The 19,572-nt window shown below is 42.2% G+C and overlaps 2 protein-coding genes, 14 non-coding genes and 2 pseudogenes across 17 annotated transcripts; 16 read left to right on the forward strand and 2 right to left on the reverse strand.

The window, feature by feature from the left end:
- Positions 1–266: 266 nt before the first annotated feature.
- On the forward strand, positions 267–373 carry LOC130242538 (U6 spliceosomal RNA). The gene has a single exon (XR_008839045.1). It is a non-coding gene; the product is annotated as a U6 spliceosomal RNA (small nuclear RNA).
- A 420-nt stretch (positions 374–793) lies between these two features.
- Positions 794–900, forward strand: LOC130242528 (U6 spliceosomal RNA). The gene has a single exon (XR_008839035.1). It is a non-coding gene; the product is annotated as a U6 spliceosomal RNA (small nuclear RNA).
- A 421-nt stretch (positions 901–1,321) lies between these two features.
- LOC130242544 (U6 spliceosomal RNA) lies at positions 1,322–1,395 on the forward strand (annotated as a pseudogene).
- Positions 1,396–2,745: 1,350 nt separating this feature from the next.
- LOC130241304 (uncharacterized) lies at positions 2,746–8,671 on the reverse strand. Of its 2 annotated transcripts, none has more exons than XM_056473003.1 (11): positions 8,588–8,671; positions 8,437–8,467; positions 7,943–8,037; positions 7,400–7,860; positions 6,673–7,000; positions 5,786–6,539; positions 5,493–5,702; positions 5,133–5,401; positions 4,678–4,937; positions 4,312–4,557; positions 2,746–4,216 (listed from the first exon to the last, which is right to left on the reverse strand). In XM_056473003.1, the coding sequence occupies exons 4-11, from the start codon at positions 7,747–7,749 to the stop codon at positions 3,424–3,426; spliced, it is 3,210 nt and encodes a 1,069-aa protein (XP_056328978.1). In that variant the 5' UTR covers positions 7,750–7,860; positions 7,943–8,037; positions 8,437–8,467; positions 8,588–8,671; the 3' UTR covers positions 2,746–3,423. The 2 variants fall into 2 exon arrangements, with proteins under 2 accessions (XP_056328978.1, XP_056328979.1); XM_056473004.1 differs by having other exon boundaries at positions 3,753–4,197.
- LOC130241389 (uncharacterized) lies at positions 7,758–9,667 on the reverse strand. Its single transcript, XM_056473114.1, has 5 exons — positions 9,135–9,667; positions 8,911–9,023; positions 8,577–8,668; positions 7,943–8,037; positions 7,758–7,860 (listed from the first exon to the last, which is right to left on the reverse strand). Exons 1-5 carry the CDS (start codon positions 9,665–9,667, stop codon positions 7,758–7,760), a joined length of 936 nt encoding a protein of 311 aa, XP_056329089.1.
- Positions 9,668–11,148: 1,481 nt separating this feature from the next.
- On the forward strand, positions 11,149–11,255 carry LOC130242532 (U6 spliceosomal RNA). The gene has a single exon (XR_008839039.1). It is a non-coding gene; the product is annotated as a U6 spliceosomal RNA (small nuclear RNA).
- A 420-nt stretch (positions 11,256–11,675) lies between these two features.
- Positions 11,676–11,782, forward strand: LOC130242535 (U6 spliceosomal RNA). The gene has a single exon (XR_008839042.1). It is a non-coding gene; the product is annotated as a U6 spliceosomal RNA (small nuclear RNA).
- A 416-nt stretch (positions 11,783–12,198) lies between these two features.
- Positions 12,199–12,305, forward strand: LOC130242529 (U6 spliceosomal RNA). Its single transcript, XR_008839036.1, has one exon. It is a non-coding gene; the product is annotated as a U6 spliceosomal RNA (small nuclear RNA).
- Positions 12,306–12,725: 420 nt separating this feature from the next.
- On the forward strand, positions 12,726–12,832 carry LOC130242522 (U6 spliceosomal RNA). The gene has a single exon (XR_008839030.1). It is a non-coding gene; the product is annotated as a U6 spliceosomal RNA (small nuclear RNA).
- Positions 12,833–13,252: 420 nt separating this feature from the next.
- On the forward strand, positions 13,253–13,359 carry LOC130242533 (U6 spliceosomal RNA). The gene has a single exon (XR_008839040.1). It is a non-coding gene; the product is annotated as a U6 spliceosomal RNA (small nuclear RNA).
- A 420-nt stretch (positions 13,360–13,779) lies between these two features.
- Positions 13,780–13,886, forward strand: LOC130242524 (U6 spliceosomal RNA). The gene has a single exon (XR_008839031.1). It is a non-coding gene; the product is annotated as a U6 spliceosomal RNA (small nuclear RNA).
- Positions 13,887–14,302: 416 nt separating this feature from the next.
- On the forward strand, positions 14,303–14,409 carry LOC130242530 (U6 spliceosomal RNA). Its single transcript, XR_008839037.1, has one exon. It is a non-coding gene; the product is annotated as a U6 spliceosomal RNA (small nuclear RNA).
- A 421-nt stretch (positions 14,410–14,830) lies between these two features.
- On the forward strand, positions 14,831–14,937 carry LOC130242531 (U6 spliceosomal RNA). The gene has a single exon (XR_008839038.1). It is a non-coding gene; the product is annotated as a U6 spliceosomal RNA (small nuclear RNA).
- Positions 14,938–15,359: 422 nt separating this feature from the next.
- Positions 15,360–15,466, forward strand: LOC130242525 (U6 spliceosomal RNA). The gene has a single exon (XR_008839032.1). It is a non-coding gene; the product is annotated as a U6 spliceosomal RNA (small nuclear RNA).
- Positions 15,467–15,885: 419 nt separating this feature from the next.
- On the forward strand, positions 15,886–15,992 carry LOC130242534 (U6 spliceosomal RNA). Its single transcript, XR_008839041.1, has one exon. It is a non-coding gene; the product is annotated as a U6 spliceosomal RNA (small nuclear RNA).
- A 419-nt stretch (positions 15,993–16,411) lies between these two features.
- On the forward strand, positions 16,412–16,518 carry LOC130242527 (U6 spliceosomal RNA). The gene has a single exon (XR_008839034.1). It is a non-coding gene; the product is annotated as a U6 spliceosomal RNA (small nuclear RNA).
- Positions 16,519–16,938: 420 nt separating this feature from the next.
- Positions 16,939–17,045, forward strand: LOC130242536 (U6 spliceosomal RNA). Its single transcript, XR_008839043.1, has one exon. It is a non-coding gene; the product is annotated as a U6 spliceosomal RNA (small nuclear RNA).
- A 421-nt stretch (positions 17,046–17,466) lies between these two features.
- LOC130242545 (U6 spliceosomal RNA) lies at positions 17,467–17,540 on the forward strand (annotated as a pseudogene).
- Positions 17,541–19,572: the final 2,032 nt, after the last annotated feature.

Consider the following 19,572-nt stretch of genomic DNA (forward strand, 5'->3'; position numbering starts at 1 on the left):
GATCGTTTCTTTTGTTGTGCAACCAATGCATTTCTAAAGCCTTTGTTTTAGTGGGACTTTGCCATAGGTCAACCCTGACACTCTATTTTCCCCTATCTTTATACTTGGTGAGCTATTGCATCAGTCAGTGTGCCTAGCACTTACATGGCCAAGGCTCTGTAGTGCACGGCTTGCAAGTGGGAACATGGCTCGCTGGGCTCCACCACCTTGGAGGAACATTGCTGGGACTCGAGGGGTACATATGCCTTGAGCCGGACCAAGGGAATGTGCTCGCTACGGTGGCACATGTACTAAAATTCGATCGATACAGAGAAGATTAGCATGGCCCCTGCGAAAGGATGACACGCAAATCCGTGAAGCGTTCCATATTGTTTTTTCAGTGCGTGTGTAAACGGACAGAAAGGAAGAAAGACAAAAGGTTTTTCACGATTCCAAATGGTGCATAAGCACGAGTTAAGCAAATTGTGGGAGGAGCTGTTGGATCAAGTGGAAAGTCTACATGCATGGTGAAAAAGGATGTGGGAGGCCTCATGATCGTCTCTTTTGTTGTGCAACCAATGCATTTCTAAAGACTTTGTTTTTGTGGGACTTTGCCATAGGTCAACCCTGACACTCTATTTTCCCCTATCTTTATACTGCATACTGCATCAGTCAGTGTGCCTAGCACTTACATGGCCAAGGCTCTGTAGTGCACGGCTTGCAAGTGGGAACATGGCTCGCTGGGCCCCACCACCTTGGAGGAACATTGCTGGGACTCGAGGGGTACATATGCCTTGAACCTGACCAGTGGAATGTGCTCACTACGGTGGCACATATACTAAAATTGGATCGATACAGAGAAGATTAGCATGGCCCCTGCGAAAGGATGACACGCAAATCCGTGAAGCGCTCCATATTGTTTTTTTAGTATGTATGTGAACGGACAGAAAGGAAGAAAGACAAAAAGTTTTTTCACGATTCCAAATGGTGCATAAGCACGAGTTAAGCAAATTGTGGGAGGAGCTGTTGGATCAAGTGGAAAGTCTACATGCATGGTGAAAAAGGATGTGGGAGGCCTCATGATCGTTTCTTTTGTTGTGCAACCAATGCATTTCTAAAGACTTTGTTTTTGTGGGACTTTGCCATAGGTCAACCCTGACACTCTATTTTCCCCTATCTTTATACTGCATACTGCATCAGTCAGTGTGCCTAGCACTTACATGGCCAAGGCTCTGTAGTGCACGGCTTGCAAGTGGGAACATGGCTCGCTGGGCCCCACCACCTTGGAGGAACATTGCTTGGACTCGAGGGGTACATATGCCTTGAGCCGGACCAAGGGAATGTGCTCGCTACGGTGGCACATATACTAAAATTGGATCGATACAGAGAAGATTAGCATGGCCCCTGCGCAAAGGAACCCGATGGATGTTCTCTGTCCCCACCCTGTGGCCCCCAGCGGTCCCCTCAACGCCACATGGCCTTGGACTGCAAGGTAGTGACCCCTGGATCCCATTGGGGTCACCTGTGACCTTGAAGGATGCTCATGCTTGCTGAAATTAAAGAAATGCCCTATATGGTAAAAAATCTAAGGCGGGTCCAGGGGCGGGGCTGGCAGGGTACCTGGAAGTGGCATAACAAGTAGCCATGTGCTTTCTGGGGTATGACAGGTGCATATTAAGTAGCCATGTGCTGTGGACTGCTCTCATTGTATATCAGGGAATTAAGAATGTGTATTACAATACAACTGCATAATTTGAAAAAGAAAATTAATTTTAAATGAATTGAGTAACATATAATAATATTACCTTTACAAAAAGTATATTTTGTAATAAATTTATTACATTACATTCAAATATAATTGTATGTTTAATTACAACATAACTGAATATAGCTTATTAGAATTGCATGCCAGTTAGCTAAAATGTTTTTATAATCAGGACTTATATTTTACATCTTTTAAATAATAAACATTTTTAATAGTTCAATTATAAAACATACTGATATATTGAATTTTAAATGGTATATTGTATCGCATGTAAAAGGTTTGGGGTGAAATTTTAACTGATGTCACGATAAATTAAAACATTCAGTTTAAGAGTTTTGTCAATTATATTGACCCTAATGTCTGGGAAACTAATGTCTTACTTATTAAAATTAATTAATATTGAATAGCATATAATAAAATATTTTAACAACTAATTAAACTGAATATAGTACCTAAAAATATTAGGTTATAGGATATAAGAAATATTATTTTAAAATACTATAAACTTTAAATATCAGGCATTGATATTTAAATAGGTTTATTAATTTTCTAAAGTTTAATAAATTATTTAAAAATACAATAAAATATATTTTAAAGTATTATTTTATTTACATACATTTTTACAGTTATATTTATTATAGTTTAATTTACAATACAATTTTATACCGTTTTGATTTTTACTGTTAGCTAAACTGCATTGTTTATAAGTTTATAACTTGTTTATCGATAATATACAGGACCCTATTATTAGCATCCTTTAAATTACACAATGATAACATTAAAGCAACCACATGAGTATGTGTATGCAGTGTATTTTTGGAAGTTCTATTTTATCAAGCAAGTCCTTTAACTCTTGTTTGCAATAAATGAATAGAAAAAAATGATGTAAAGTGTAATATAAATATTGTGAAAAGTTATTTGAGTCACAACAGATAACCCACTCTTGGGATACTGTAGCTACTGAACAAATATGTAAAAACAAAAAGCTGAAACACAGAGAATAGAAAAAATTAGAAAAATGTTTATTTACACAAAATATATAACTATTTATACTTTTAACATATTTGGGCTGTACAATATAGCGTAAAATAATTTTTATTATCACAACAGTATATGCAATACAAAAATCAAACGTATGATAAATTACATTTATTTTATGAACTACCTTGCCAGTATTTGCTGCTCAGTTATTTGCTAGCTTAACCCAGAGCTGAAAATAAACACTAATGGCAGAAGTGGAAAAAAGAATTACAACAGCCAATCAGAGTCAGAATATCTTGCTTAGTTGTTCTAAATTTTTTAGATTAGATTAGATTCAACTTTATTGTCATTACACATGTACAAGGCAACGAAATGCAATTTAGGTCTAACCAGCAGTGCAATAGCACTGCTGATTTAAGAGTCAACTAAATGCAAGAGTCAACTAAATGTTTGCACCTTGACAGTGTTTTTAGACTTAGAATTTTTAGAATTAGTTATTTGCATCTGCATATCTTTTTAACTGTTTAATATTATTAAGTAAATAATTTAATAACACAGCAAAAAAAAAAAAAAAAAAAAAATTCTAAAGGTATCATAAAGCCCTAAAACATATACATGTATATATCTTCTTCTTCTTCTTGTTTTTTTTTTTTACAAAATAAACATTTTCAACAAATGTACAAGATCTTCTTTATAGTCTATTTTGTCTCTCCTCTTTTAACTTCCTCCATCCACTGCGCCACAGTTTTCCCAGAAGCCTTTGCACAAAAGTGGACCCCTCTGAACTGGCTATGGCCAAATTCTTTAGTTTTTGGCTGGCCACACTTTTGGCATAGGAACTGCTGAGGTGCTTGTCTTTTTCGGGGAGTCAAACCTTGAGCTGCTGCTGCAGCGGCTGCCTCCGCCAACTTCTTCCGCCGCCACGCTGTGGTCTTTGGCACCCTCTTTTCATCTGGCGCTGCGACTGGTACATATACTCCAAAAACAGGAACAGGCGCAGCACCAGCAGGAGCAGGAACAGGCGCAGCACCAACAGGAGCAGGAACAGGCGCAGCACCAACAGGAGCAGGAACAGGCGCAGCACCAGCAGAAACAGGAACTGGCGCAGCACCAGCAGGAACAGTCACAGCAAAGCCTGCAGAAGATGGTTCAAGTGCTGTGGTAAATGTAAGTGCTGCAAAAGGTGCTGATGTGGAGACAGGTGTGAGGTAAGTGGCAGAGTGGGCTGTGCCAGGAGAGACATGAAGACCAGATCTGACAGATGCTTCCGTTGTGCCCACAGAAGGAGGTCGGCCTCGAGGTCGCGGTGCTGCCTGTCCAGACGCATCCTGCGGTATTGCAGACTCAAAACACGAGTGTCCGTGCTGGACTGCTTCCGGCAGCTTTTGCAGCACTGGTGGGAGCGGTACAGGGGCCACCAGAGGAGCAGAGAACGCCTCAATGTCCTGCTGCAAAACCTCCCTCTCTTGCTCCTTTGTTCGTGCGTTGAACCTATGTACAGAAAAGACAACAGTTAGGATAGGTGTTAGAAAATTATTTTGAATATGAAAGGAGACACAAACATGAACAATAATTACTAAACCTACCACTGTGAGATGGTAAGCTGGTTCAGCTCAAACAGTTTTAATTTAGTTTGAGCCATGATTCCGGGGCTGCCCAGGACTACATCACGGATCTTCCTGTAGTCCCTTAGAATGGCAGCCCACCGGTTCACACGAACTCCAGCGATGGTTTGACCAGCAGGGTGGATTCTGCAGAGAGCCAGGCAGATAGCTTCGACCAGACGACTTGTGCTGGGCCACTGTGCAGGTCCACCCTCACCAAGGAAGCATCTGTGAAATGAAAAAGGATATACCATAAGACACATATCAGTCAACCACATCAATAACACTGGTTTCAAGACAAGTTATGAATACAAAAATCTAAATAACAGAATAAAAAAAAAAAGCTACCTCTTTAGACTGTCTGTGCCAGGGGTTACGTTGGTCTTCGAATGGCTGACCTTAAAGCGACCCTTCAGCAGTCTGTCACGGTGGCGAGGGGAATAGATGAGAGGCCCCTTGTCATGATCTGCCAGGTGGTTCCACAGCATGACAATCTCATCCACCATACTTTGTGTGACAAACCCCTGAAGCCGCAGGTCAACCAGACAGTCAGCCAGTCTAATGACATGGTCATATCCAGGTTGGCCATTTGGTCCCACACTGTCCATCTGTACATGAAACAAACAAATTAATAAAAAAATAAACAAATAAAATATAAATAATTTTACCAATATGAAATGACTTTTTATTCATGCATTCAGTTTTACTCATAATTAGCCATTGCATTGTTGTAAAATGAAATATCAGAATCATCATGTATCATGAAATCAGAGTGTACACAGTGTGTTTGAGTGTTCATTTACCTGGCTCTGACTGGACAACGCAGGAGAAGAAGACACAGCTGCTGGGTCTGTCTGGGATGGGGGCTGAGAGGGGTTCTGGAGGTTGCTCTCAAGCTCCATAAATTCAGTGGGCTCGTCGAGGTATGCATCCTCAAACCCCTCATCCCCCTCCAGATCAGCCAGTAGGTCTTCATCCTGAAGGCCATCGGGAACGTCAGGATCTTTAGCTATGTCTTCCTCTAAAGCTCTATTGGTCTGAGAATACAAATATCCCACACCAATGAGCTCTCCTGTAGAAATACAGAGTTTATTGCATTCATTCTTTAAATCAAGAAATGGCTAGAAAACAGCTAAAATAAAACTACTGCATTTACGCAATACCTGTGTATTCACCAGGGCTGGTGTAATCCTGCACCAGTTTCTGTCCCAGGAGCTGCTGGCTCAGTACATTGCAGTACTGTAGCAGCTGGCCGCCGTAGCAGATGTCCTCTCTGCGGGCACCTTCTACTGCAGCGACCCCACGTGCCTCATTCCACTGCACCAGGCCTTCCAGCAGGTACATTTGAAAATGCAAAGCATTCGCACTTGTACCTAAAAACAAATTTAAAAATGATTGTAAAAACATAGTACAAACACAAATAAAGAACAAGTGTTATTTTTTGAGTAATGTTAACCTGGGACGAAGCGATTTAGGTGCAGGTGGAATGACTCCAGAGATGTGGAGCCACGTGCACAGCGATACACTGGCAGAATGACCCCCTCCTTGGTCACCTGCCCTGTTTTCCTGTACAGCTGCACACCTGGCGGGTCCTGGATGCACTGAACGTGGCGCTGCTGGGTCTGCCAGATCTCTTGCATCCTCTCCTGGTCCAGAAGTCTAATGCCCATGGTGTCAGTGGCCCCCATGAAGTCTTGTAGCAGCTTCTCGATGAGCTGCATGGTCTCCTGGGCCCCTCGAGTGCGGCGGCGGCAATGCTTTGCCAGTTCTTTGGCAGTGGGCTGGCTGCCTGTCGACCGCTTGGCCTCCATTAGCTTCTCAACATCTGAAGCATCCCATTCGAAGATGCAAGCAGTGAGGCGCTTCATGAAGGATGCATAAAGCGGGTGGCTGTCTGTGGTCACTCCAACGGCAAACCGCCGCATGAAGTGCCATATATCCAGCCTGACAATGAGCTGGTCCCACTCTGTAAACATTGCGGCCGCCTTTCCTTTACCAGTGGCAGAGCAACAGTCCCGGTCCACATAGAGAAGTTGGGGAGGAACTTCTCCAGCTCTCCGGTAGCGCTCCACGAGTCCAGAGCACATGGGAAGGAGGCCATCGCCCTCTGCCTCAGTGAGGACACACATGAGGACTTGGCCAAACTCATTGCCCACGTCTGTGACCCATGCTGCAGTGCCAGCAGCCTCACCAGCCAATTTCTTAGTGACCTAATACAGAATGAAATATAGTAATATTATAGGAGACCTGTTAGTTTACGGTTGAAAAATAACATTGTGACAAAATAAATAAAATAACAAAACAGTGATGTAGCTATGATACTATCAGCATGTGTATTCTTACCTTTTTAGTGGAATCCATCTTTAGGATGGTTCCATAGATGGAGGTCACCCTGGCCTTTAGTTCAGGCAGCCGTGTCAGTACATCTTTAGCATACACTGACAGCAGCCATGCCGGACAAGGCACAGGCACCATCTGAGGCAGCCGGGCAGCGAGACTGCTGGGATCTGTGGTGCAGTCTGGGAACTTCCCAACCACAGAGAGATAATGGGTTGTCTGGGCAATCCACTTCTCTCTGTGCCTGACACACAGGCTTCGGTAGGCAGACGTTGCACTGTTCCCAAGTGAGCGTCCCCGCATCCACCTCACAACCTCCTTATCACAGGACAGCCTATATAATAAAAAATACACAAAAAAGGCAGCTAAATATCAGACTAATCAGAACAGACATTTTTCCATGTTAAAACTAGTGCAGTCAAATGATTAATCATGTTTAGTTTGTATTTACATAAAATATTTTATGCATTTAATCTATTATGTGTGTGTGTGTGTGTGAGAGAGAGAGAGAGAGAGTGAAATATGTGTATATTATATAAATATAAACAAATACACACAGACGAGAAATACAATATATATATATATATATATATATATATATATATATATATATATATATATATATATATATATATATATATATAAATACACACTCAAACAAATATTTTGGATGTGATTCTTTGACACCAATAGTAAAAATTGAATTAAAAAAAAATATAATAAATGTGCCAACCTGTAGGTCAAGACTGCAGGAAACATTTCCCTGTGGACAGGATCAAGCTGGCTAAGAATATCTTGAGACCAGGCTGCTAGCTTTTTTTTGCAGGACCTGCATTCAAGATATTCCGTAGCCATGTAGTACCAGCCACTGACGTCCAAGACCTTCCTGACCGTCTTGTACATTCCACACGCTGTCATCGGGAAGCCAAGACGCCGACAGTTAGGCTGTGAACACAGCAGCCGGTATGCCCACAAGCGATAAGGGACCCACAGGAACAGCCTTGCATGATAAAATGCATCTGGTGATGAAGGAGGTTGAGAATACAAAGGACGGGGCCCAGGAGGATGCCACCAGAGACGCATGTTTTTAGTCAGTGCCAGTCTGCCAGACTTGTCTCTGGTGAAAAGAGCCTTGCTGACCCACAAATGCTGCTCCTTGGGAAGTGTCTGTCTCCAGCCTTCTGGCAGCAGCAGCTGTATGGGAAAGGAAAAACAGAAATCGTATACATGTCTACTTTTTTTTAGTGTCTGATTTTTGACTAGGCATTTTACTTACTTCCTCTGTGGGCAGAGGCTGCTTTTCTGGCGCAGCAGCTCTCGACGCAGAGGGCACAGGTTCAGGCCGGACGGGTGGTTCAGGAGCCAAGTCAGCTACAGTGCATGACACAAAAAAAAGAAATGAGATACATAGAATTGGCACAATCTCTTACAGTAATACTTTTAACAGAATTTAAAAAAATTAGTTTACTACTGCTAGATATTAGTACTACAATTAAGCATTAGTAACATGTTAATATTACTTGTTGCAATGTATGTGATGATTAAAATGATTGTAATGAGATGATGACAAGCATAAATAAGTGATGATAAAAAGTTAGCTGTTCAAAGTAGAGCGGGATGAAAAATGGCGGCGGTCGGTGGTGAAAAATGCAGTTTGGGAGGAAAAAAAGCCAAAGAAAAAAGGTGTCATTAAATTTGGTAAAAAGCAGAAAAAGAACTAGGAAAGCCAGGTTAGCTACCGATGATCAGAAGGTGTAGTACACCTCCTACCTTACTGCTTCCAAAACCATCCATCTGAAAGCTGCTAATACATAATAACAAACCAGGTTATATAACGTACAATAGCACAGTAGGTCATATAATGTACAATAGCACAGTATTCTTAAATTAAAGGGCAAATTTAAACCCACGTAATTCCCACCTGAAACATCCATGTGTGACACTACAGCAAGCAGAGCTTCATCAGATGGTTCTTCTGCAGGAGCTGAGCTGGAGGCAGCCACTGTTAACATAAGGATAAACAGCATTAAGTCATCTTTATTATATTGTGCTTAACACAATAAAAATTGTTTTCAAAGCACTTTACAGTATACAAACGTTCTGGGAAAATGACAAATTCACTTTAAAGCACCTTTAAAAAAAACATCAGGTCAAGTCATTACTGTTCAGCGCTGTGTAAATAGCTGTGTTAAGTTTATACAGCAATTATAATAAAACCAAAATGAAGTCACATAAAATTCATGCCTGGAGGTGCTGATCCTGGCAGCATCTCAGCATCTCTTCTCCTTATATACTTCTGAAAAAGTTCCATCTTTGTGCCAGGTCTAGAACTCTGCTTTTTTACCCACTTGACAAATCTGAAAATGGAGAGAGAAAGGACACCTTTGAAAAAACGTTACACACTTGGAGAGACAAACACTATACATTCTTTACTGTCTGCATCCTCTGTCTCAGATGTCAACCCATACCCTTTTCTGTCACGGTCCGTTGCCTCATAAAGGTCTTTGAAGGACATGGCAGCAAAGTTGCCAAATCCAACAAGAACCTGGTCTTCCTGGGCTGGTGTGCCATGGCCCTCTCTGACGCGTCGCTCGCTGATGGCAGCCATCATGACAGGAAACAAGCCAGCATACCGCAGCAATGCATCCTTGTTTCCCATGATGAACGATTGGGTGGTGTCACCAGCCTCACGCTCCCGCTGATGCACGGCCAGCACCATGGCTGCATAACCAACATCGTTGGAAAGCAACCATTTAAAGGTTTTACCCCGGTACTGGCCGAACTGCAGTGCGCTTTCGCTGAGCACGAGCTGGTGACAAGACGTGTCACCACCCGCTGCTGCCACGCGAGCGATGGCCTCCTCCTTGACCCTTACCGCAGGCCATGAACGGCCCGGGGTGGGATTTTTCCTGTAGGCAGCAGCAAGAGCTACTGCCTCAGGTGATGGTTTAAGGGTCAGCTCACCGGTGGCCTCCCTGCGAAACTGGGCACTGTAGTCCATCTACAACAAACACACACACAAAAAAATGAATAAAAAATATTAAGAAAAATCACAGTGTGGTTAAAACTGAAGTTCAAAACAAGTCAATTAACATTTAACAACAAAATGAACAAATACATTCTAGTGGAAGTGCATTTTAACATGACACCAGTAATTTATGGTGATATATATATATATATATATATATATATATATATATATATATATATATATATATATATATATATATATATATATATATACACACACACAAACATACACACAAAACCTACCATCCCCCACACAACCCCACAAGCTGGGGATCAAAATAAATATTATTGTACAAGAACAATAAAATGTATTTACAAAAACATTTACCTCGTTGTAAAGTTACTTTTTTTTATATATAAAACCAAGCACTTGTTTTTTTTAATAACACAAGATAACGACGATTACTTCAGTAAACATGCGCACTTGCGGTAATTGTATTAATAAAAAAAACAGGTAAAACACTGTACACCCACAAGTACCGTCGAGTTTACTACAGTAATCACTTATTTAAAAATTATATGTTAGTTTTATTAGACTGGTTTGTTGTTTTGATGTTACGACGTCGACGACCACGTCACTTTACAGTGCAAATACATTACAGAATCACACGAATCTTTTCGTGTGAATGCTCGCTTACCTTTTGAAAGAAGAAAAATCAAGAAAGAATGTCCTGAAATTGTAATAAATCGTGATGAAGTGCGTAACGATGCCAACAATGCCAATGATGACCGGTCACTCGCTGTCCATCCAGTGTGTGTGTGTATAAAAATCGCGCTGCCTGGAGGTCCCGCCCAGCGGCCAATCGGAGCGCACGCTCTGTGGAACTTTCTCGAAGGGCCAACTGCACGCTACATGACATGACCAAATTCGGAGGCACGCTTAGTGGAACTTTGCGTCGACCAATCCCTTGCGCAGACGTCTGGCCAATCAGGATGCGGGGAAAGTGGAACAGTGGAACGGAAAAGGAACCGAAGATTCTCTCGCAGGGAGCGCAAGGATGACACGCAAATCCGTGAAGCGTTCCATATTGTTTTTTCAGTGCGTGTGTAAACGGACAGAAAGGAAGAAAGACAAAAGGTTTTTCACGATTCCAAATGGTGCATAAGCACGAGTTAAGCAAATTGTGGGAGGAGCTGTTGGATCAAGTGGAAAGTCTACATGCATGGTGAAAAAGGATGTGGGAGGCCTTATGATCGTTTCTTTTGTTGTGCAACCAATGCATTCTAAAGCCTTTGTTTTAGTGGGACTTTGCCATAGGTCAACCCTGACACTCTATTTTCCCCTATCTTTATACTGCATACTGCATCAGTCAGTGTGCCTAGCACTTACATGGCCAAGGCTCTGTAGTGCACGGCTTGCAAGTGGGAACATGGCTCGCTGGGCCCCACCACCTTGGAGGAACATTGCTGGGACTCGAGGGGTACATATGCCTTGAGCCGGACCAAGTGAATGTGTTCGCTACGGTGGCACATATACTAAAATTGGATCGATACAGAGAAGATTAGCATGGCCCCTGCGAAAGGATGACACGCAAATCCGTGAAGCGCTCCATATTGTTTTTTCAGTGCGTGTGTAAACGGACAGAAAGGAAGAAAGACAAAAGGTTTTTCACGATTCCAAATGGTGCATAAGCACGAGTTAAGCAAATTGTGGGAGGAGCTGTTGGATCAAGTGGAAAGTCTACATGCATGGTGAAAAAGGATGTGGAAGGCCTCATGATCGTCTCTTTTGTTGTGCAACCAATGCATTTCTAAAGACTTTGTTTTTGTGGGACTTTGCCATAGGTCAACCCTGACACTCTATTTTCCCCTATCTTTATACTGCATACTGCATCAGTCAGTGTGCCTAGCACTTACATGGCCAAGGCTCTGTAGTGCACGGCTTGCAAGTGGGAACATGGCTCGCTGGGCCCCACCACCTTGGAGGAACATTGCTGGGACTCGAGGGGTACATATGCCTTGAGCCGGACCAAGGGAATGTGCTCGCTACGGTGGCACATATACTAAAATTGGATCGATACAGAGAAGATTAGCATGGCCCCTGCGAAAGGATGACACGCAAATCCGTGTAGCGTTCCATATTGTTTTTTCAGTGCGTTTGTAAACGGACAGAAAGGAAGACAAAAGGTTTTTCACGATTCCAAATGGTGCATAAGCACGAGTTAAGCAAATTGTGGGAGGAGCTGTTGGATCAAGTGGAAAGTCTACATGCATGGTGAAAAAGGATGTGGGAGGCCTTATGATCGTTTCTTTTGTTGTGCAACCAATGCATTTCTAAAGCCTTTGTTTTAGTGGGACTTTGCCATAGGTCAACCCTGACACTCTATTTTCCCCTATCTTTATACTGCATACTGCATCAGTCAGTGTGCCTAGCACTTACATGGCTAAGGCTCTGTAGTGCACGGCTTGCAAGTGGGAACATGGCTCGCTGGGCCCCACCACCTTGGAGGAACATTGCTGGGACTCGAGGGGTACATATGCCTTGAGCCGGACCAAGGGAATGTGCTCGCTACGGTGGCACATATACTAAAATTGGATCGATACAGAGAAGATTAGCATGGCCCCTGCGAAAGGATGACACGTAAATCCGTGAAGCGCTCCATATTGTTTTTTCAGTGCGTGTGTAAACGGACAGAAAGGAAGAAAGACAAAAGGTTTTTCACGATTCCAAATGATGCATAAGCACGAGTTAAGCAAATTGTGGGAGGAGCTGTTGGATCAAGTGGAAAGTCTACATGCATGGTGAAAAAGGATGTGGGAGGCCTTATGATCGTTTCTTTTGTTGTGCAACCAATGCATTTCTAAAGCCTTTGTTTTAGTGGGACTTTGCCATAGGTCAACCCTGACACTCTATTTTCCCCTATCTTTATACTGCATACTGCATCAGTCAGTGTGCCTAGCACTTACATGGCCAAGGCTCTGTAGTGCACGGCTTGCAAGTGGGAACATGGCTCGCTGGGCCCCACCACCTTGGAGGAACATTGCTGGGACTCGAGGGGTACATATGCCTTGAGCCGGACCAAGGGAATGTGCTCGCTACGGTGGCACATATACTAAAATTGGATCGATACAGAGAAGATTAGCATGGCCCCTGCGAAAGGATGACACGCAAATCCGTGAAGCGTTCCATATTGTTTTTTCAGTGCGTGTGTAAACGGACAGAAAGGAAGAAAGACAAAAGGTTTTTCACGATTCCAAATGGTGCATAAGCACGAGTTAAGCAAATTGTGGGAGGAGCTGTTGGATCAAGTGGAAAGTCTACATGCATGGTGAAAAAGGATGTGGGAGGCCTTATGATCGTTTCTTTTGTTGTGCAACCAATGCATTTCTAAAGCCTTTGTTTTAGTGGGACTTTGCCATAGGTCAACCCTGACACTCTATTTTCCCCTATCTTTATACTGCATACTGCATCAGTCAGTGTGCCTAGCACTTACATGGCCAAGGCTCTGTAGTGCACGGCTTGCAAGTGGGAACATGGCTCGCTGGGCCCCACCACCTTGGAGGAACATTGCTGGGACTCGAGGGGTACATATGCCTTGAGCCGGACCAAGTGAATGTGTTCGCTACGGTGGCACATATACTAAAATTGGATCGATACAGAGAAGATTAGCATGGCCCCTGCGAAAGGATGACACGCAAATCCGTGAAGCGCTCCATATTGTTTTTTCAGTGCGTGTGTAAACGGACAGAAAGGAAGAAAGACAAAAGGTTTTTCACGATTCCAAATGGTGCATAAGCACGAGTTAAGCAAATTGTGGGAGGAGCTGTTGGATCAAGTGGAAAGTCTACATGCATGGTGAAAAAGGATGTGGGAGGCCTCATGATCGTCTCTTTTGTTGTGCAACCAATGCATTTCTAAAGACTTTGTTTTTGTGGGACTTTGCCATAGGTCAACCCTGACACTCTATTTTCCCCTATCTTTATACTGCATACTGCATCAGTCAGTGTGCCTAGCACTTACATGGCCAAGGCTCTGTAGTGCACGGCTTGCAAGTGGGAACATGGCTCGCTGGGCCCCACCACCTTGGAGGAACATTGCTGGGACTCGAGGGGTACATATGCCTTGAGCCGGACCAAGGGAATGTGCTCGCTACGGTGGCACATATACTAAAATTGGATCGATACAGAGAAGATTAGCATGGCCCCTGCGAAAGGATGACACGCAAATCCGTGAAGCGTTCCATATTGTTTTTTCAGTGCGTTTGTAAACGGACAGAAAGGAAGACAAAAGGTTTTTCACGATTCCAAATGGTGCATAAGCACGAGTTAAGCAAATTGTGGGAGGAGCTGTTGGATCAAGTGGAAAGTCTACATGCATGGTGAAAAAGGATGTGGGAGGCCTTATGATCGTTTCTTTTGTTGTGCAACCAATGCATTTCTAAAGCCTTTGTTTTAGTGGGACTTTGCCATAGGTCAACCCTGACACTCTATTTTCCCCTATCTTTATACTGCATACTGCATCAGTCAGTGTGCCTAGCACTTACATGGCTAAGGCTCTGTAGTGCACGGCTTGCAAGTGGGAACATGGCTCGCTGGGCCCCACCACCTTGGAGGAACATTGCTGGGACTCGAGGGGTACATATGCCTTGAGCCGGACCAAGGGAATGTGCTCGCTACGGTGGCACATATACTAAAATTGGATCGATACAGAGAAGATTAGCATGGCCCCTGCGAAAGGATGACACGTAAATCCGTGAAGCGCTCCATATTGTTTTTTCAGTGCGTGTGTAAACGGACAGAAAGGAAGAAAGACAAAAGGTTTTTCACGATTCCAAATGATGCATAAGCACGAGTTAAGCAAATTGTGGGAGGAGCTGTTGGATCAAGTGGAAAGTCTACATGCATGGTGAAAAAGGATGTGGGAGGCCTTATGATCGTTTCTTTTGTTGTGCAACCAATGCATTTCTAAAGCCTTTGTTTTAGTGGGACTTTGCCATAGGTCAACCCTGACACTCTATTTTCCCCTATCTTTATACTGCATACTGCATCAGTCAGTGTGCCTAGCACTTACATGGCCTAAGGCTCTGTAGTGCACGGCTTGCAAGTGGGAACATGGCTCGCTGGGCCCCACCACCTTGGAGGAACATTGCTGGGACTCGAGGGGTACATATGCCTTGAGCCGGACCAAGGGAATGTGCTCGCTACGGTGGCACATATACTAAAATTGGATCGATACAGAGAAGATTAGCATGGCCCCTGCGAAAGGATGACACGTAAATCCGTGAAGCGCTCCATATTGTTTTTTCAGTGCGTGTGTAAACGGACAGAAAGGAAGAAAGACAAAAAGGTTTTTCACGATTCCAAATGATGCATAAGCACGAGTTAAGCAAATTGTGGGAGGAGCTGTTGGATCAAGTGGAAAGTCTACATGCATGGTGAAAAAGGATGTGGGAGGCCTTCATGATCGTTTCTTTTGTTGTGCAACCAATGCATTTCTAAAGCCTTTGTTTTAGTGGGACTTTGCCATAGGTCAACCCTGACACTCTATTTTCCCCTATCTTTATACTGCATACTGCATCAGTCAGTGTGCCTAGCACTTACATGGCCAAGGCTCTGTAGTGCAAGGCTTGCAAGTGGGAACATGGCTCGCTGGGCCCCACCACCTTGGAGGAACATTGCTGGGACTCGAGGGGTACATATGCCTTGAGCCGGACCAAGGGAATGTGCTCGCTACGGTGGCACATATACTAAAATTGGATCGATACAGAGAAGATTAGCATGGCCCCTGCGAAAGGATGACACGCAAATCCGTGAAGCGTTCCATATTGTTTTTTCAGTGCGTGTGTAAACGGACAGAAAGGAAGAAAGACAAAGGTTTTTCACGATTCCAAATGGTGCATAAGCACGAGTTAAGCAAATTGTGGGAGGAGCTGTTGGATCAAGTGGAAAGTCTACATGCATGGTGAAAAAGGATGTGGGAGGCCTTATGATTGTTTCTTTTGTTGTGCAACCAATGCATTTCTAAAGCCTTTGTTTTAGTGGGACTTTGCCATAGGTCAACCCTGACACTCTATTTTCCCCTATCTTTATACTGCATACTGCATCAGTCAGTGTGCCTAGCACTTACATGGCCAAGGCTCTGTAGTGCACGGCTTGCAAGTGGGAACATGGCTCGCTGGGCCCCACCACCTTGGAGGAACATTGCTGGGACTCGAGGGGTACATATGCCTTGAGCCGGACCAAGGGAATGTGTTCGCTACGGTGGCACATATACTAAAATTGGATCGATACAGAGAAGATTAGCATGGCCCCTGCGAAAGGATGACACGCAAATCCGTGAAGCGCTCCATATTGTTTTTTCAGTGCGTGTATAAACGGACAGAAAGGAAGAAAGACAAAAGGTTTTTCACGATTCCAAATGGTGCATAAGCACGAGTTAAGCAAATTGTGGGAGGAGCTGTTGGATCAAGTGGAAAGTCTACATGCATGGTGAAAAAGGATGTGGGAGGCCTCATGATCGTCTCTTTTGTTGTGCAACCAATGCATTTCTAAAGACTTTGTTTTGTGGGACTTTGCCATAGGTCAACCCTGACACTCTATTTTCCCCTATCTTTATACTGCATACTGCATCAGTCAGTGTGCCTAGCACTTACATGGCCAAGGCTCTGTAGTGCACGGCTTGCAAGTGGGAACATGGCTCGCTGGGCCCCACCACCTTGGAGGAACATTGCTGGGACTCGAGGGGTACATATGCCTTGAGCCGGATCAAGGGAATGTGCTCGCTACGGTGGCACATATACTAAAATTGGATCGATACAGAGAAGATTAGCATGGCCCCTGCGAAAGGATGACACGCAAATCCGTGAAGCGTTCCATATTGTTTTTTCAGTGCGTGTGTAAACGGACAGAAAGGAAGAAAGACAAAAGGTTTTTCACGATTCCAAATGGTGCATAAGCACGAGTTAAGCAAATTGTGGGAGGAGCTGTTGGATCAAGTGGAAAGTCTACATGCATGGTGAAAAAGGATGTGGGAGGCCTTATGATTGTTTCTTTTGTTGTGCAACCAATGCATTTCTAAAGCCTTTGTTTTAGTGGGACTTTGCCATAGGTCAACCCTGACACTCTATTTTCCCCTATCTTTATACTGCATACTGCATCAGTCAGTGTGCCTAGCACTTACATGGCCAAGGCTCTGTAGTGCACGGCTTGCAAGTGGGAACATGGCTCGCTGGGCCCCACCACCTTGGAGGAACATTGCTGGGACTCGAGGGGTACATATGCCTTGAGCCGGACCAAGGGAATGTGCTCGCTACGGTGGCACATATACTAAAATTGGATCGATACAGAGAAGATTAGCATGGCCCCTGCGAAAGGATGACACGCAAATCCGTGAAGCGCTTCCATATTGTTTTTTCAGTGCGTGTGTAAACGGACAGAAAGGAAGAAAGACAAAAGGTTTTTCACGATTCCAAATGGTGCATAAGCACGAGTTAAGCAAATTGTGGGAGGAGCTGTTGGATCAAGTGGAAAGTCTACATGCATGGTGAAAAAGGATGTGGGAGGCCTTATGATCGTTTCTTTTGTTGTGCAACCAATGCATTTCTAAAGCCTTTGTTTTAGTGGGACTTTGCCATAGGTCAACCCTGACACTCTATTTTCCCCTATCTTTATACTGCATACTGCATCAGTCAGTGTGCCTAGCACTTACATGGCTAAGGCTCTGTAGTGCACGGCTTGCAAGTGGGAACATGGCTCGCTGGGCCCCACCACCTTGGAGGAACATTGCTGGGACTCGAGGGGTACATATGCCTTGTTCCCTTCCAAGGGAATGTGCTCGCTACGGTGGCACATATACTAAAATTGGATCGATGCAGAGAAGATTAGCATGGCCCCTGCGCAAAGGAACCCGATGGATGTTCTCTGTCCCCACCCTGTGGCCCCCAGCGGTCCCCTCAACGCCACATGGGCCCTTGGACTGCAAGGTAGTGACCCTGGATCCCATTGGGGGTCACCTGTGACCTTGAAGGATGCTCATGCTTGCTGAAATTAAAGAAATGCCCTATATGGTAAAAAATCTAAGGCGGGTCCAGGGGGCGGGGGCTGGCATGGTACCTGGAAGTGGCATAACAAGTAGCCATGTGCTTTCTGGGGTATGACAGGTGCAATATTAAGTAAGCCATGTGCTGTGGACTGCTCTCATTGTATATCAGGGAATTAAGAATGTGTATTACAATCAACTGCATAATTTGAAAAAGAAAATTAATTTTAATGAATTGAGTAACATATAATAATATTACTTTACAAAAAGTATAGTTTTGTAATAAATTTATTAACATTACATTCAAATATAATTGTATGTTTAATTACAACATAACTGAATATAGCTTATAGAATTGCATGCCAGTTAGCTAAAATGTTTTTATAATCAGGACTTATATTTTACATCTTTTAAATAATAAACATTTTTAATAGTTTCAATTATAAAAACATAATGATATATTGAATTTTAAATGGTATATGTGTATCGCATGTAAAAGGTTTGGGGTGAAATTTTAACTGATGTCACGATAAATTAAAACATTCAGTTTAAGAGTTTTGTCAATTATATTGACCCTAATGTCTGGGAAACTAATGTCTTACTTATTAAAATTAATTAATATTGAATAGCATATAATAAAATATTTTAACAACTAATTAAACTGAATATAGTACCTAAAAATATTAGGTATAGGATATAAGAAATATTATTTTAAATATACTATAAACTTTAAATATCAGGCATTGATATTTAAATAGGTTTATTTAATTTTCTAAAGTTTAATAAATTATTTAAAAATACAATAAAATATATTTTTAAAGTATTTATTTTTATTTACATACATTTTTACAGTTATTATTTATTATAGTTTAATTTACAATACAATTTTATACCGTTTTGATTTTTACTGTTAGCTAACTACTGCATTGTTTATAAGTTTATAACTTGTTTATCGATAATATACAGGACCCTATTATTAGCATCCTTAAATTACACAATGATAACATTAAAACAACCACATGAGTATGTGTATGCAGTGTATTTTTGGAAGTTCTATTTTATCACGCAAGTCCTTTAACTCTTGTTTGCAATAAATGAATAGAAAAAAATGATGTAAAGTGTAATATAAATATTGTGAAAAGTTATTTGAGTCACAACAGATAACCCACTCCTTGGGATACTGTAGCTACTGAACAAATATGTAAAAACAAAAAGCTGAACACAGAGAATAGAAAAAATTAGAAAAATGTTTATTTACACAAAATATATAACTATTTATACTTGTTAACATATTTGGGCTGTACAATCATAGCTGGATAAAATAATTTTTTATTATCACAAAACAGTATATGCAATACAAAAATCAAACGTATGATAAATTACATTTATTTTATGAACTACCTTGCCAGTATTTGCTGCTCAGTTATTTGCTAGCTTAACCCAGAGCTGAAATATAAACACTAATGGCAGAAGTGGAAAAAAGAATTACAACAGCCAACTCAGAGTCAGAATATCTTGCTTAGTTCTTCTAAATTTTTTTAGATTAGATTAGATTCTACTTTATTGTCATTACACATGTACAAGGCAACGAATGCAATTTAGGTCTAACCAGCAGTGCAATAGCACTGCTGATTTAAGAGTCAACTAAATGCAAGATGTCAACTAAATGTTTGCACCCTTGACAGTGTTTTTAGACTTAGAATTTTTAGAATTAGTTATTTGCATCTGCATATCTTTTTAACTGTTTAATATTATTAAGTAAATAATTTAATAACACAGCAAAAAAAAAAAAAAAAAAATTCTAAAGGTATCATAAAGCCCTAAAACATATACATGTATATATCTTCTTCTTCTTCTTGTTTTTTTTTTTCAAAATAACATTTTCAACAATGTACAGA

Source organism: Danio aesculapii, chromosome 15, assembly GCF_903798145.1.
Source record: "Danio aesculapii chromosome 15, fDanAes4.1, whole genome shotgun sequence".
NCBI lineage: Eukaryota > Metazoa > Chordata > Actinopteri > Cypriniformes > Danionidae > Danio > Danio aesculapii.

Bases quoted from the DNA above. Each gene is read 5' to 3' on its own strand.
- LOC130241389 (XM_056473114.1), bottom strand. From the start codon at position 9,667: ATGGACTACAGTGCCCAGTTTCGCAGGGAGGCCACCGGTGAGCTGACC. The intron at 8,669-8,910 runs GCATGAATTTTA...TTATGTTAACAG, and splicing joins GCCAGGATCAGCACCTCCAG to TGGCTGCCTCCAGCTCAGCT. The intron at 7,861-7,942 runs GTAAGTAAAATG...TTTCCCATACAG, and splicing joins AGCCTCTGCCCACAGAGGAA to CTGCTGCTGCCAGAAGGCTG.
- LOC130241304 (XM_056473003.1), bottom strand. From the start codon at position 7,749: ATGCGTCTCTGGTGGCATCCTCCTGGGCCCCGTCCTTTGTATTCTCAA. The intron at 5,402-5,492 runs GTATTGCGTAAA...GTATTTCTACAG, and splicing joins CAGCCCTGGTGAATACACAG to GAGAGCTCATTGGTGTGGGA. The intron at 4,558-4,677 runs GTAGCTTTTTTT...TTCATTTCACAG, and splicing joins GGCACAGACAGTCTAAAGAG to ATGCTTCCTTGGTGAGGGTG.